At 41.9% G+C, this 15,040-nt stretch overlaps 1 protein-coding gene across 1 annotated transcript; it reads right to left on the bottom strand.

Moving 5' to 3' along the window:
• Window positions 1–840: 840 nt before the first annotated feature.
• On the bottom strand, window positions 841–13,765 carry LOC107792665 (uncharacterized). Its single transcript, XM_075223981.1, has 7 exons — window positions 13,574–13,765; window positions 13,334–13,463; window positions 12,459–12,466; window positions 4,003–4,268; window positions 3,908–3,971; window positions 1,423–1,778; window positions 841–1,029 (listed from the first exon to the last, which is right to left on the bottom strand). Exons 1-7 carry the CDS (start codon window positions 13,704–13,706, stop codon window positions 841–843), a joined length of 1,146 nt encoding a protein of 381 aa, XP_075080082.1. The 5' UTR covers window positions 13,707–13,765.
• Window positions 13,766–15,040: the final 1,275 nt, after the last annotated feature.

A 15,040-nucleotide genomic window follows, 5' to 3' on the forward strand; every position in this document is an offset into this window, starting at 1 on the left:
TTGGACTAATCATTAGAGTCGTACACTTGAATTCTTCGCAAACAAAGGCAGAATGGTGCTAAACACAAATCGAAGGTGCAATAAAGAAATTCTTATATAGGTCAAAGATGTTTACAAAGCCCACGAGGGGCCTTTACACAGAAACAAAAGAAAGCCTAAATCTCGGCTGGAGTCACTTGGTTAGATGGAGTTCCCTTAAGATCTGTGCCCTCGACAGCTTGACCCTTAGCACCCTGGTCATCAACGTCCCCTTCCCCTCGGGGACTTCTTCTTCATCTCCACCGCTCTCTGAGCCACTATTTGAATCCTCATCATAAGTAAGCGATTCCACCGACTCTTCCTCTAAGGCCTTCACCTTCTCGATCTTAGCAGACAAATCAATGGCCTTGCATATACATCCTCGAGAGCCTATCTACGAGATCCTAACCGGGCATGATCCAGGGCTCGGGCCAGTTCAAACTCGGCATCCTCAAAGACCTTCCTAGCCCGAGCATTTGTAGCAGCGACATCTTTTCGGTATGAGGACATGAGCGCATCGGCCTCGGACTTGGCTACGGATAGCGCGGCAACCGATTCAACATGGAGATCCTTATATTTACCACTATCCTCTATCGCCTCCTGAAGGCAACGCTCAACCTAAGTCAACTTCCCTTGGAGGGTATCTCTCTCGGAGGCCATCTCGTCCACACGCTGCTTATGCCCAAGAATCTCAATTTCCCTGGCTCTGAGCCCCTCCCTCATCAGGACCTCTTTCTTCTCAAGTTGCAAAGATCAACTCAAAGTTGTTAAATACTAAGGTCAAACAAGCATGGAAATAAAAACATGCGAAGACCGTATTACCTACTTGGCAAGATCGGTCCGCTCTCGAGAGAACGTCTCCAAACGAGCCTGAAGGTCACAAAGTTCTTCCTCCTTGGTATAAAGAGCTCTGAACCCGTCAGCCTGTGATGAGAGCCTCCTACACTCTTCCTCAGATTGGGCCAACTCGGCTTGGAACTTAGCAAAGGCCTGATTGTAAAGCACTATAATCTGAAAGCATAAAAGGACAAAATTAGGAAGATGAGGATCAGAGCTCAAAGCATAGGTGACGAATGATTACCTATTTTTGGAGCCTCTCGGCTTCCTAAAAAATGAGCGAGGCGTTAAGATCGGGGATTTCTCTGACCCTAGTGAGGAGCCCTTCAAACAAGTCATTCCCTCCGAGGGATGCCCCTGCATCGGAAATCTCCTTATTATTGGCATATCATATCCCCCTCGGAGGAAGTGTCGAACCTGGCGAAGAGTCACCTATATCAATAACTCTGGCTGGATCGATCGAGGCTTCACATTGCCTCCGGGGAACTTCAGAACCGGGCTCCCCTAACTCATCTATCAAACGCCCTAGGCTCGAGAAATGTTTTCGCTGTCAAACGGCTCAAAAACATCATCTGACCCATCCTCAAGAGCCTCCTCTGCTCGAGATGGGACAACATGTACAACTTCTGGTTTATTTATCGTCGGCTCAACAACCATCAGCTCAACAAGATCCGAAGCGCTCATGCTTCCTTCTTCCCCGGACGCTAGCGGGGTGTCATCTTTCTCTCCGACCCCAGCTCGGGGGCCCTCTGTTGCTCCCGAAGTTAGGGCCACTAAATTCACCTCAGGCTTTTGAACTTTTGCCTTCTTCAGTTTTGAGGATTTATTCAACAATTTTCTTTTTCTGTTCTTCTCCTTGGCAAGACTTGAAGTATCCGCCTCCCTAGAGGAATCTTCCCTCATAAAAGAGGCATCTCCTAGGCCTGCACAAATGCAAAAGGCAGTTTCAAAAGTTAAGAATACAGTTAAGGGGTACGTCCTATAGCGAGCTCAAGTACGGCAGGAGAAAAACCTCATCGTGGTTTTTAGCTTCCCATCAGGCCTTGGCCAGATCACGCCATACACGCTTATCATACGTGTAGATTGAATCGAGCTGGTAAACCCAGCCTGCAAGATCTTTAACCGCACTAGGGTACCACACAAGGGTTGCACCAATAAAAGAAGTTAGTTCAAGAGGGACAATGGTCAGAAGAAATGAAAAAATAGTTAATCAACATATTCACTTACGATTCATGTTCCATTCCTCGAGGAATGACATCCTCTCAGTAGGAATTAAATCTGAGGTCCTAACCCAGATAAAGAGACTCATCCACCCCATGTCCGTGCCTTCATCGGTACAGGCAAAGAAGGCCTTTGGAGCCCGACGCTAAAGCTTAACCAAGCCGCCTCAATACAGTCGGGGTTGTACATCCTAATCAGATGATCAAGGGTAAAAGGTACCCCTCAGCCATGTTTGCAAAATGCCTAATCATGTAGACAACATGCCAAAATGATGGATGAATTGACCGAGTGTCACCCGATATTGTCCACATAAATCAAGGATTACAAGGTCTATCGATGACGAGGATGGCTCTACCGGACCCAAGGTAAAAGGATACGTATTTGCACTAAGGAAAAAGGGTTTGTGTGTCGTTATATCTTCCTCCTGAGAAGGAACCTCCATTTGCACCGCCTCTCCCCAGTGGCAATCAGTTTTTACCTTCCCAATATCGGTGATCAGACTAATGTATGGGGACATGGGTTCGCACTGCCTCGATTCGAAGAAGGCTTGTCAACTGAAAAATCGGAGGATGTCTCACAGGTTCTGGGAATGCATTCTTTAAGACTAGGAGGTGTTATGGTTTTTCCATTAGATGAGCATGAAGACGAAGAATCTTTACCACCTTGAGGGACGGTTCTAGAGGTCTTCGCCATTTCTACTAAAAGATTTCAGAGGAAAAGAGAAAAATTGGGCGAGAAACAAGCATAGGAAAGAAGTGAGAAAAGCTGTTGAAAGTTCGGAGATATGATGGAGAATAAAGAGCGAAGGATTGAGGTATTTATTGAGATCAGTAGTGTGCACTGAGGAAACCCAAAGGATGGCCAATCGTTGTGATCAGTTCGAGGCTTTCCCAGAACTGTGTGAACGTGACTTTTGAAACGTCCCTTTTTTGTCACATCAACCGATCACGTAGTGTAACTAACATAATGATGGATGTATTGAAGAGTTGAGGAATTCAAATTATTCCTTGTTATTTCATTTCAAGAAACACGAGGACTATCTTTATGAGGTTAAAATCAGGGAAGGCTGATTTTAAGGTTTCCATGGCATCTTCGAGCCTGACCTTGATAGGATCGAAGCACAACCCAAGGCTCGTTCTCGAAGCACTCGCCTTGGTAGGGCATGTCGAAGACTCATTATGACTCACTTCGAGGTAGTATGAAAATTGACGACCGTTATGAAAAGGCGGAAGACCCCCGAGGGCACGTGATGGGGACTGACAGAGTCTGCAGAGAATAGTACAGATCCACATTGAACCGTTATACAGCTATACCAATAGCATTTCCCCATCATGATTAGACATGTACTATGTAAGGATCCCCCTCCGATATAAAGAGGGCCCTTACCATCTTGTAAAGAGGCTGGGATAATCATTGAATACACTCACATTAAATACAATACAACATTCTCTGCTTTTTGGTAACACAATTGTTTTTCATATTTATTGCTTATTTATCCATTCTTCATTTATTGTTCTTCATTTATCGCTCATTATTAACCGGTAAAGGTCATCTTCGGGGCCCTCATCATCGTTAATTCTTCATCAATTGTTCATTGCTATTAGCACCATCTAGACCTCGAGGCCCTGCTCCAGCCAGCTCGAGGCCCAATCTTGTGGCCCTATTGGTTTGCATTTCTTATTTTCTTTTCTTACACTTAGCATCTATTGCTGAACAACTAGTATTAAGATAGATCACGTATTTTTAGAACCATAGAATCAAATATAATTGTGGTTATCATTTTCAAGGTAAACAATGGGTTTTGTCCAGTAAAAGTTGAAGAAATATGGACGTGGTTCTGCTGAGTTGAGGCTTGAAAGTTGATCCATTGACCTGATATGATCTTCTTCTGTCCACTCCATTCCATTTGATGAGAACTCTGAGGACATTGGCCGCAAAGTTACTGCAGAATATTCTATCAATTGGATCTGTACTAGCAGACGACAACTCTTTCATATCATTGTCAGCTTCATGTTCTGAAACTTTATAATTAGAAGAGTGATCATTTTGTGATTCTACAGATAGAGAAGATTCAGTAAATTGCTCTGTTGATATTGATGAATTGGTATTTGTATTCACACGTTTCTTAAGATGAGCATGCCACTGGTTTTTTATATCGTTGTCCGATCTTCCTGGAAATTTTGCTGCAATGGCTGTCCGGAGTCACATGATTAGATATGTTATATTAGTACTCCAAAAGGGATTACAACTTAGTTTAATTAATAATTCAATGTTGTTGTTGTAATATATATATATATATATATATATATACACACACACACACCCTTGTTTACCCTCAAAATCGGATAACAATTGAATTTGTAAGTGGTTTTAAGGATACGTAGATTAACTCGACACAAAGCGATAACTTAAGTTGCAATTGAAATAAACAATGATAAAACAAATTTAAACCACACGACTTGAACAGTTTTAGTCTTGGAAAGTGAGCCACACTTGAACTGGATGCAATTTGGTCGATATCAAGATATAGAAGAACACGAGCTTAAAGCAAGAAAATAATAATATACTGCTTTGGATTGCGTGTTACAATGTCTTTTACAAGTAATTAGACCCCCTTTGTATAGTAGGGGTGCCCTATATTAGGTACAACTCTATAAAAGGTAAATATCCCCTAATTAACTAATTGTTGATCTCATGTCGGTATATGCTGAGATCTCCGCCGTGATATTAATATCACGATCTTCTATTGGCCGAGCTTGACAATGTTCTTCGAAGTTGAACAAGGCTAGGACCGATCCCTAATCACGACCCCAATATCCTTGAGGGTAGGCGTTATGATTCGGACTCAGAATTGATAAAATCCCTACTCTTGATCTAGGCCCCTTGTTACCGTATCTCAAGCTTGGCTTATCATGTCAGAGACCGGGATGTAATTCAAGACCGGGTTTACCCGTATACAGATAGTCCCCTCATTTTTGGAGAGTACATGATGAAAAATGACATGAGCTCCCGATTCTTACTTCGATACTCCACCCCAAAAATGACAAAATGAATAAAACGTCTCGTCAGTCAAGTCTTAATGGCATTAAATGCTTGTTAGTTGTCGGTCAGCCACTCCTGGATGCGAATCGTCGCTTGAGAACTATAAATACCCCCTAATTTATTCATTTTAACTTTACCTCAAAACCTTCTACCCTCGTATCTTTGAAATTTAATACTCCATAGCAATTATACTCTGGTTTATTTGGGATATTTTGCAAGAACTTACATACATCTCCATCCAAATCCTTCAACCTCCTCTTTTCTTCTATTTCTCCTTCATTTTTCAAAGAAATGGCAAAGACCTCAAAAAATGTTCCCTTAAAAGAAACACATTCTGCTTCGCGCCTGGCTTCTAAGGCTGAAGAAACTGTTTTGTGTGCTACCATCGATGAACCAACACAAGAACCCCCTTTGAAAATGTTCATCCCCGGAGAATGCTCAGTAAATAATAATTTTATGTTTAAAAACCTTCTTCCATACCGGACTGGTAGGAAGACTTCTCGAGATACATCTATTCTATAACCAAAGAGGTCCTCCCCATGATTCGGGTTGATTGCAACTGGGCTAGTAAAACCGTAGTGGTCTTTAATCCTGAGGAGGACATTACCACCCATGTCGAGGGATACCTGAGTGGTTACACTTACCTCATCACATTGGGATCGGTGAACTCGGTCATCTTAGACTTTTGCAGAGATATGAGGTGTGCCTTGGTCGAATCCATCCTTCGATCTGGAGGATGTGTTCCTCCTCTGGTTCTTCATGAGCAGAATTGATGGTTGCCGGTTCACCGTGGATCACTTGCTTTGCTTGTATAGTCCCCGACTATTTCGAGGGGGTTTGATAAAGCTTGTGCGCCAGGCCAGCAAAGCCCCGTTCACTAGTATCGATGAGGACCGCGATCGAGGCTGGTAAGGCCATTTTGTCCGGGTGAGGACCTCAGACCTAATCCCGGTGGAATGCATGCCGTTCCCCGAGAAGTGGAACACAAAATGTAAGTGGACATTCCCTTCAAATGTTGATTTTTATGTTTACTTTCCTTATTATTATTGGTGCTTGTGATGGTGCAACCGTTGCTCGGCTTCCAAATGCTATTCCTCGACTCGAGAGGTGGGTCAAGGGCATCATTTCTCAGATGCTCTGCTCCGAGTGTTCGTGGCGCAAACTCTCGAAGAGTCGTTGGAAGGCCTGTTCCCATGGTAAAATCCCCTTTGCGATCAGGCTTTGTTAGGCCTCTCCTTTTACTATCATGTCCTAATTATCTTTACTTTCTATCTCAGGTTTTCTAAGGATGTCGAGCTCAGGCCTCCTATTGGCGACGAGGACTTGCCTCTCGAGTCCCCTACTTCGAGACAAGCCGATGAGAAAATAACAAAGAGGGCTTTGATTTCTCTGATCTAAAAGAAGAAGAAAACAAAAAGAAGGCTGGTACACAAGCACAAAGAAAATACCAGTGCTCGAGCTCCACCCTCAGATTCACTCAACTAACTGAGGGACGAATCTGAAGAAGAATAAACCTCTGAACTAGTAGCCCATGTGCAGTCGCAGTTCGAGGGACAAGAGGCCTCCGAACCAGAGAGAGGCGAGGCCGATCTGCCTTACATCAGCGAGGTCGACGAGGAGGCAATGGTCGAGGCCAACAAGGAGGCGGTGGCCAAGGCCTCCCAGGATGTGGGTAATGCCCTCAAAGGATGTACTCGGTATGATAGATATCACCAAATCGCCTTTGTTCACTAAGTATATGTTCAATGATGCTCAGACAGTGAAAGAACATCCCAACGAGGGGTCCCACGAAGCGGACTACCCTTTCCGTTACTTTTTTTGATTGTGTCGATTCTACTGCCACAGAGGACATCATCGGATTAGGTGACTTAGAGGTTCCGAGGAAGAGTGCATCTTTAAGAACAAGTGGGCCTTCCTCAAGGCCGAAACTAATAAATCGGTTCCCAGCTCCGAGTGTTGATCCTAACCGAAAATGATCGATCTTCATCTCTATTCTGGAGGATGCCCGGGTCCTCTTTTCCCCTATAGGGGTGGCCAGTTACCTTCAGTGTATGGTGACCGAGGAAAACCAAGCCAAGATGAACGAGGTGGATGCGCCCTACCTATGAAATTAAGCACAATAGGCACTAAATCGGGTAACTTTACATACCTCTCGATGACTTTTAATTTTTACTTAGACTAATTTATAGATAGTCATAACATTTATCTTTGTTTTTGTAGGACTAGATGCTTCATCATGATACTTTTCTACGATACCGGGACGAGCTGAACTAGCTTGAGGTTGAGGTATGAGGGCTCACTGAAAAGAGAGATACTTACATACTACTCAGCGAGCAACGTAAAGGGGAGGCTAAGAGCCTCCGAGCTAAGCTAGAGGTGGCTCGGAAGGAGAATGCCGACCTGGTCGAGCTGGTAAGAAGAATTTTTTAGGGTAGTAATGATGTGTGAGACATGGTGACTAATGGTTCGAACTCACAGGTCCAATAAAATCTTGATTGGATTGACCAGCTCCAGGCTGAGGTGGATGTGATAAAGACCGAAGCCGAGGAGTGGAAAAGCAAAATGGACCACTTGGTCTTGGAAAAGGAAATTGCCCAAGCACAATTGGCCTCTGTGGAGGCTCAACTTCGAATAATGAGGGAGAAGGCCGAGGAACAGTCCCAGAAAGCCAAAGAACTCCAATCCGAACTAGGCTCGGTTGTTGCCAATCGGGAAGCCCTTGTCAAGGAGCTTAAAGTGGCCAAGTCGGTGGCTGAAATAACCAAGGCCGATGCTGATGAGATGGTAGCCCGGTATAGGGGTGATGTCGAGGTATCCTAGGACATCTTGAAAGACATCATCTAATACAAGAAGCGGTAGTCCTGAAGGGAGTCCTTCGAGGAGGTTCATGCTCGGGTATTTGATCTGTCGGCCGAGATCAAGATTGCTCAGAGGCTCGAGACCGAGGCCAATAAATTGGCTTACCCAGAGGATGAAGAAGAGGAAGATTCTGATCCGAAAGATCCGGAGGTAGAGAGGACTCCGATGGTCTTGGTGATGAGGCGGCCCTCAGTAAAGTCCAGGCCGTTTAAGTGCATTGTACATTTTATTTTGTTTTTTGTATTTTTGTAGTCATGTACTTTTGTACTTTTTTGGCAATGCCGTTTGGCCTTTGTAAAGACATTATGTATAATACAAGGCTTCTTTTTCCCTTCGACAATCTTTGAGTCTTGTTTTCCTTTGCTTTATTATTTAAATTCGCAAAGATCGAAATGCCATAACATAAAATAGTTAGGTCATGTTCGGTGGTTTGAATAGGCCTTGCCTTCGACGTTATCTTGTTTAGGTCATGGTGGGGGTTCAGTATGACCGAAAACGTTTTCCCCAAAGTACTTGTAATTTTTTAGATTATAATTTGTTGAGGGTAGCCTTTAGAACTGATTAAGAAATTTCGAAAGCCTTGTTTTTGTTATCGATCTCGGACGTCTCCGAGTCGTTTTAATATGGCTGTAGCCTTTTTAGTTCGAGTGCTACCTAATGGGCTTGTCATCCTGAGCTATCCCAGCTTTCCTAAGATAACAGTCCCAAATGGGGATTGTCATAGCCTTTAAAATTCGGGCGTTGCCTCATAGATCTTGTGCCCCCGAGCTCTGATAGCCCGGATCGTCTGAGTTTGTCTTTGCACGGCAGTCCCTGAGTAAGAGTTATCGTTCGAACTCGGATTAAGGCCCTTCGGATCGATATCTTTAGGGGACCGGATGTAGAAAATTTCTTAAGAAATGCAAAAAGAAAAATTTTAAGGGACAAGATATTTATCTGCAAGGTAGAGACTTCTTTTTATTCTTATGCATAATAGTTACACATGTGTACAAGCTTTGTGCTGGAACTCGATCGGTCTATGCGGGCATGACTCATTTGACCATTTGGCCAATACAATAAATCCTAACGATCGAGCCGAGACCGTTCGATCACAAAGTCTCTTTCATTGCTAGAGTCGTTGTCCGAGGGTAATGCCCCCAATGTTCGAAGTTGATCATTGAGAAGCCTTGGACACTGTTGATGTGATCTTTGACACCGATTCATGATCGACCTTCAATTCTAAGTTAGCACAATCCATTGTTGCCTCGTTAAAAACCTTGTCGAAAACCCATTTGGGACTAAACCGGTTCAAGGAAAAAAGAGTACAACGCGTGCTTTTAGGCCTAAGTATTGCACTGTTTCTTGTTGGTTACCTACAAGTGTTAGCTTAAAAGTAAGTAAAAGGAATGAATGGGGTCGTACCTTAACAGTAATATCGCTTCAAGTGAGTTATGCTCTAGTTATTCGGTAGCCGTTCACCATTCATTACTCCGAGTTTGTACGATCCTTTTCCGGTGACCTCGATAATTTGATATGGCCCTTCCTAGTTCGGCCCAGGCTTCCCCTCGTTAGGATTCTGGGTGCTTAGTGTGACCCTTCTTAACTTTAAGTCCTCGACATTGAAGTATCGAAGGTTGGCCTTCGATTGTAGTATCTCTCGATCCTTTGTTTTTGGGCAGCCAACGGAGCATGGGCGGCTTTGCGCCATTCATTTAATAGATCTAGGCTCGTACTCATGGTCTGGTCATTCAGTTCCCTGGTTGCGTATCGGAACATGAGACTCGGTTCTCCGACTTTTATCGATATTAGAGCTTCGGTGCCATGAACTAGCAAGAACGGGGTGGCCCTGATGCTGGACTTCGAGGTCGTACGGTATGCCCATAGAACTTCAGGCATGATTTCCTTCCATTTTCCTTTGGCATCGGCTAACCTCTTTTTAGGGTTTTAGAGTATGGTTTTGTTGGTCAATTCTGCTTGTCCGTTCCTACTAGGGTGGTAGGGTGTTGATAGGATCCTTTTGATTTTATGGTCTTCAAGAAAATTGCTTACTTTGCTACCAATGAATTGTTTCTCATTGTCGCACATGATTTTGGCCGGCATTTCAAAACTACATATGATGTGGTCCCAAATGAAATCGATGACTTCCTTCTCCCTAAACTTTTGATATGCCTGGGTTTCCACCTGGTTAGAAAAATAGTCAGTTATAAGCAATATAAATTGAGCCTTACTGGGTGCCCATAGAAGGGGTCCAACGATGTCCATTCCCCACTTTATGAATGACCATGGTGACAAAACCGAATGCAGCAACTCCCCGGTTTGATAAATCATCAGAGCATGCCTTTGACACTCATCACATTTTCATACGAACTCCTTCGCATCCTTTTACATATCGATCCAGTAGTAGCCGACATTGATTATTTTCGAACCAATGATTCGGTGCCTGAATGAATTCCGCAGGTGCCTTTGTGGATTTCCCTCAGGATGTACTTGGTATCTACTGGCCCTAGACATATTACGAGGGGGCCATCGAATATTCTGCTGAACAGGGTTCTGTCCTCGTATAAACTAAATCGGGATGCCTTCATACGCAGGACCCTTGATATTTTTGGATCCGAGGGTAGTTTTCCAGTCTTCAGATATTCTACATATTTATTTATCCTGTCCCAAGTCAGGCTTGTAGAGTTTATCTTGGCGTGACCCTCTTCCACTACCGACCCTCTTCCATTACCGATCTTATGAGTTGTACAACTGTCCCCGAGTTGAGCTCGTCATCCTCGACAGACGACCCTAAGTTAGCAAGGGCATCGACCTTACTGTTTTGATCCCGAGGTATGTGTTGCAAAGTACACTCCTTGAATCGATGTAATGTCACCTACAACTTTTCCAGGTACCTTTGCATTCATTCTTCTCTGACATTGAATATCCCATTAACTTCTGGTTCACCATGAGGAGGGAGTCGCACTTAGCTTTGATTACCTCCGCCCCCAAGCTTTTGGCTAGTTCAAGACCTGCAATCATAGCCTCATATTCGGCCTCATTATTAGTCAATTTTACACTCCTTATAGATTGTTTAACTACATTGCATGTTGGTAGCTTCAATACGATGCCAAGTCCGGACCCTTTTGCGTTCGAGGTACTGTCCGTAAAGAGGGTCTAGATCCCCGAAGAGGTCCCCGAGTTTACCAACAATTCTCTTTCTTCCTCAGGTATTAAGGCTAGCGTAAACTTGGCCATAAAATCTACAAATATTTGAGATTTAATAGCTGTCCGTGGCCGATATTCAATATCGTACCCGCTGATTTCTACGACACATTGGCCAAATGTACCAAGAGCTAGGGTTTATGGATTATATTTCGCAATGGGTAAGTAGTCACAACACATTTAGGATGACACTGAAAATATGATTTCAGCTTCCTAAAGGCACTTAGCAAAGCGAGCGCCAATTTTTCTAGGTGAGGGTACCTAGTTTCAGCATTACCTAGAGTCCTACTAACATAAGTAAATTGAAAATTGTATACCTCGCTCTTCCCGGACAAGAACTCCATTTACTGCTTCTCCGATACTGCCAAATACAGGTATAGTTGCTCGTCTATCTTCAGCGTGTGAAGTTGCGGAGGGCTCGATAGATACCATTTGAGCTCCTTTAAGGCCCATTGGCATTCCGGGATCATGAAAAGTTAAGTCTTCTTTTTCAGTAATAAGAAGAATCGATGGGTCTTTGGGATATGCCTTATTCAAGTCCTTATAGTCTACAGATATTCTTAGTTTGTTCCCCTTTTTAAGGAGTACCATTACGTTTGCTAACCAATAGGGGTAGTTAACCTCCCAAATAGATCCTATTTTAAGGAGTTTAGGTACCTCGTCCTTGATGAAAACATGTTTTATCTCGTATTGGGGTCTCCTCTTCTGCTTTATCGGGTGGAATTTTGGTCCAAGCTTAGCTTGTGAGTAGTTATCTCCAGTGGGATCCCTGTCATACCAAGGTGGGACTAAGCAAAACAATCTATGTTAGCTATAAGAAATTGAATGAGTTTTTTTTCCTGAGCTCAGGATTTAATCCCGTTCCTAAGTATACTTTCGAACCGGTAGATGCTCGATCAATATGACCAGTTTCAGCTCTTCGACCGTTGATTTAGTGGCGTCGGAATCATATGAGGCTGTAAAGGACCTGGAACCCCATAGTCATCGTCTTCATCAATCCTCTGCTTCTTCGGTTGGATCGAAGCTGGTGTCGGTAATTTCTATTTTCCTTCTTGCTTTGTGGTCGAACTTGGACCCTTTGTCGTTTTAGGCACGTATATCGAAATCGCCTCTTCGACCGCAAAAATTTCCTTTGCTGCTGACTACTCTCCGTAGATTGTTTTAATCCCTCCTTGTGTTGGGAATTTTAACACTTGGTGCTAAGTTGAGGGCACCGCCCTCATGTTGTGGATCCATGGCCTCCGAACAGGGCGTAGTACCTCATGTCTCCTTCGATCTTCCTGGTAATTTTGCTGCAATGCCTGACCATCTGTGCATGACTAGATGCGTTATATTAGTACTCCAAAAGGGATTACAACTTAGTTTAATAATTGCTGCAATGTATTGTTGCAATATGTATCATAATTAATAATGCAATAAATATATATATATATATATATATATATATATATATATATATATATATATATATATATATGTGTGTGTGTGTGTGTGTGTGTGTGTGTGTGTGTGTGTGTGTGTGTGTGTGTGTGTGTGTGTGTGTGTGTGTGTGTGTGTGTGTGTGTGTGTGTAAGTGGTTTTAAGGATACGTGGATTAACTTGACACAAAAGGATAAATTAAGTTGTAATTGAAATAAATAATGATAAAACAAGTTCAAATCACACGACTTGAACAATTACATTCTTTGAAAGTCAGTCACACTTGAACTGGCTGCAATTTGATCGATATCAAGATACAGAAGATCAAGAGCTTAAAGAAAAAAAAATATACAGCTCTGGAATGCGTGTTACAATGTCTTTTACAAGTAATCAGACTCCTTTTATATAGTAGGGGAGCCCTATATTAGGTACAACTCTATAAAAGGTAAAAATCTCTTAATTAACTGATTGTTGATCTCACATCGGTATATGTCGAGATCACCGCCGTGATATTCGGTCTATTACGAATATCACGACCTTCTGTTGGCCGAGCTTGACAACGTTCTTCGAAGTTGAACAAGGCGAGGACCTATCCCTAATCACGACCCTGATAACCTTGAGGCGGGTGTTATGATCCGGTCTAAAAATTGATAAGATCCCTACCTCAGTCTAGGGCCCCTGTTACTGTATCTCGAGCTTGACTTATTATGTCGGAGACCAGAATGTACTTCGAGACCGGTTTTAGCCGTATACATACCTGTTTCCGAGTTCATTGTGTAATTTTATAATGAGTTCCTCTTCTTCAAGGCTATAATTCCCCTTCTTTAAACCAGGCCTCAAATAATTCATCCATCTCAGTCTGCAGCTCTTTCCACATCTCATTAGTCCTGAAAAATATCCAAAAACAAATAATAAGAACTTTCTCTTCCTAAAAGATACTTAAGTAATAAGAAATGACAACAATCAGAAAGAGTTTGGGGGTTGCATATACACTAACCAGCATATTTAGGCAATTGCCGCCAATTCGGATGGCCATGTTTTTCAAGAAAAGCTCTTAGTTTGTTGTATTCTTCTTCACTCCGTGCACCCCTCTTTCTTCCATTTTTTTCAATAGATGGGGTTCTTACCATTTTCTGTGGATCGAATAAGTACTACGTAGAAGTATTCTATTTAATTTGATTTCTTTACCTTAAACTCTATCTGGCCAACTTGCAGTGTAATGCTTCCAGTCTTATGTATGGGGTAGCAGACAACGATTGAAGCCGTGTTTCTGATTAATTTATCCTTCAACTAAACTGAATAAGAATTTTTTTGTATTTTAATAAATAATGTACGTAACTCCCAATAACAACTAGGCGTCAAGGTCAAAGGTCTCAAGATATACATCCAATAAAGAGATTAAGCAACTGTTTTAGTGTCTTGACTCCGGTTATTATACACCAACTGTTTGAGGTACATATAGTATCCATGTTATGTGTAACTTAATATTCCTATTAATTTTATATACATTTTATGCATGTGACTGGACACAAAGTATAAAATAGTAAAAAGAATCTTGTTCTCTTAAAAATGTCATATATTTCCTATACGAAAGTGTATGTAAAAATAAAATGAAAATGTTAAAATGAAAACTTTAATGATAAATATAACTTTCTTTTCTTAAATAAACAAAAATATACGACTAAGACATAGGAGTAAAAATTAAAACAAAAGAATATATAAGGAGGCATAGAAGAAGCTTAAGTTAAAGATCGTACGGTGGCTCAATCATTCACTATGCGCCTTATCGGTATGATGTGGAGAATCAATTTAATGTATCATCATAATATTTTTTCTATTTTTAGGGTCTTTCGCTTTCCCATTTGTCTGCCTCATCTTCTCTTCACATTTCAGTCTAATATCCCAACCTGCCCAACACCTCGGCAAACTGACATCTCCAACAAGAACTTATTTTGGCATGTTAGTTCTTAATGAGACCATGGAGTTTATGTGTGCAGGAAACCCTTAAAATATAAACCAACGAAATGTTGTATGACCAAGTCTTTGCATTCTTTCTCTTTTTATTTTTTTCTTTTCATTATTCCAAAAATTACCATATTTCTTAATTCATGTGTCTCACCTTCCTTTTTAGTCTATTTTAGAAATACTGTCTCTTTCTATATCTAGTAAACTTTAAGTTGTAACATTTTACTTTTTATATGAATGACATGCATATTTTAGACGGCAAGATTTCAAAGGTAATTTTGGTATATTATATATGTTATACACTCCTTTAGTTAAGTTTACATGATCTACAATTATTCTTTATATACTTAAATTTACGTGCCCAAACAAACTAAGGCGTATATAAATGAAACCAAAGGGTTGTACATTTGTAACTTCACATCGGGAGCTAACTTTTGAAAATAAGTTACTTTTAATATTTATTTTTTAAAGTGTGAGTGTGAGTGAGGGTGTCATGGTT

The sequence above is a fragment of the Nicotiana tabacum genome, chromosome 10 (genome assembly GCF_000715075.1).
Source record: "Nicotiana tabacum cultivar K326 chromosome 10, ASM71507v2, whole genome shotgun sequence".
NCBI classification, from domain to species: Eukaryota; Viridiplantae; Streptophyta; class Magnoliopsida; order Solanales; family Solanaceae; genus Nicotiana; species Nicotiana tabacum.

Bases quoted from the DNA above. Each gene is read 5' to 3' on its own strand.
- LOC107792665 (XM_075223981.1), bottom strand. From the start codon at position 13,706: ATGGTAAGAACCCCATCTATTGAAAAAAATGGAAGAAAGAGGGGTGCA. The intron at 3,972-4,002 runs GTCCTCAGAGTT...AATGGAATGGAG, and splicing joins GCAGTAACTTTGCGGCCAAT to TGGACAGAAGAAGATCATAT. The intron at 1,779-3,907 runs GTCCATATTTCT...GCATTTGTGCAG, and splicing joins CCTCAACTCAGCAGAACCAC to GCCTAGGAGATGCCTCTTTT.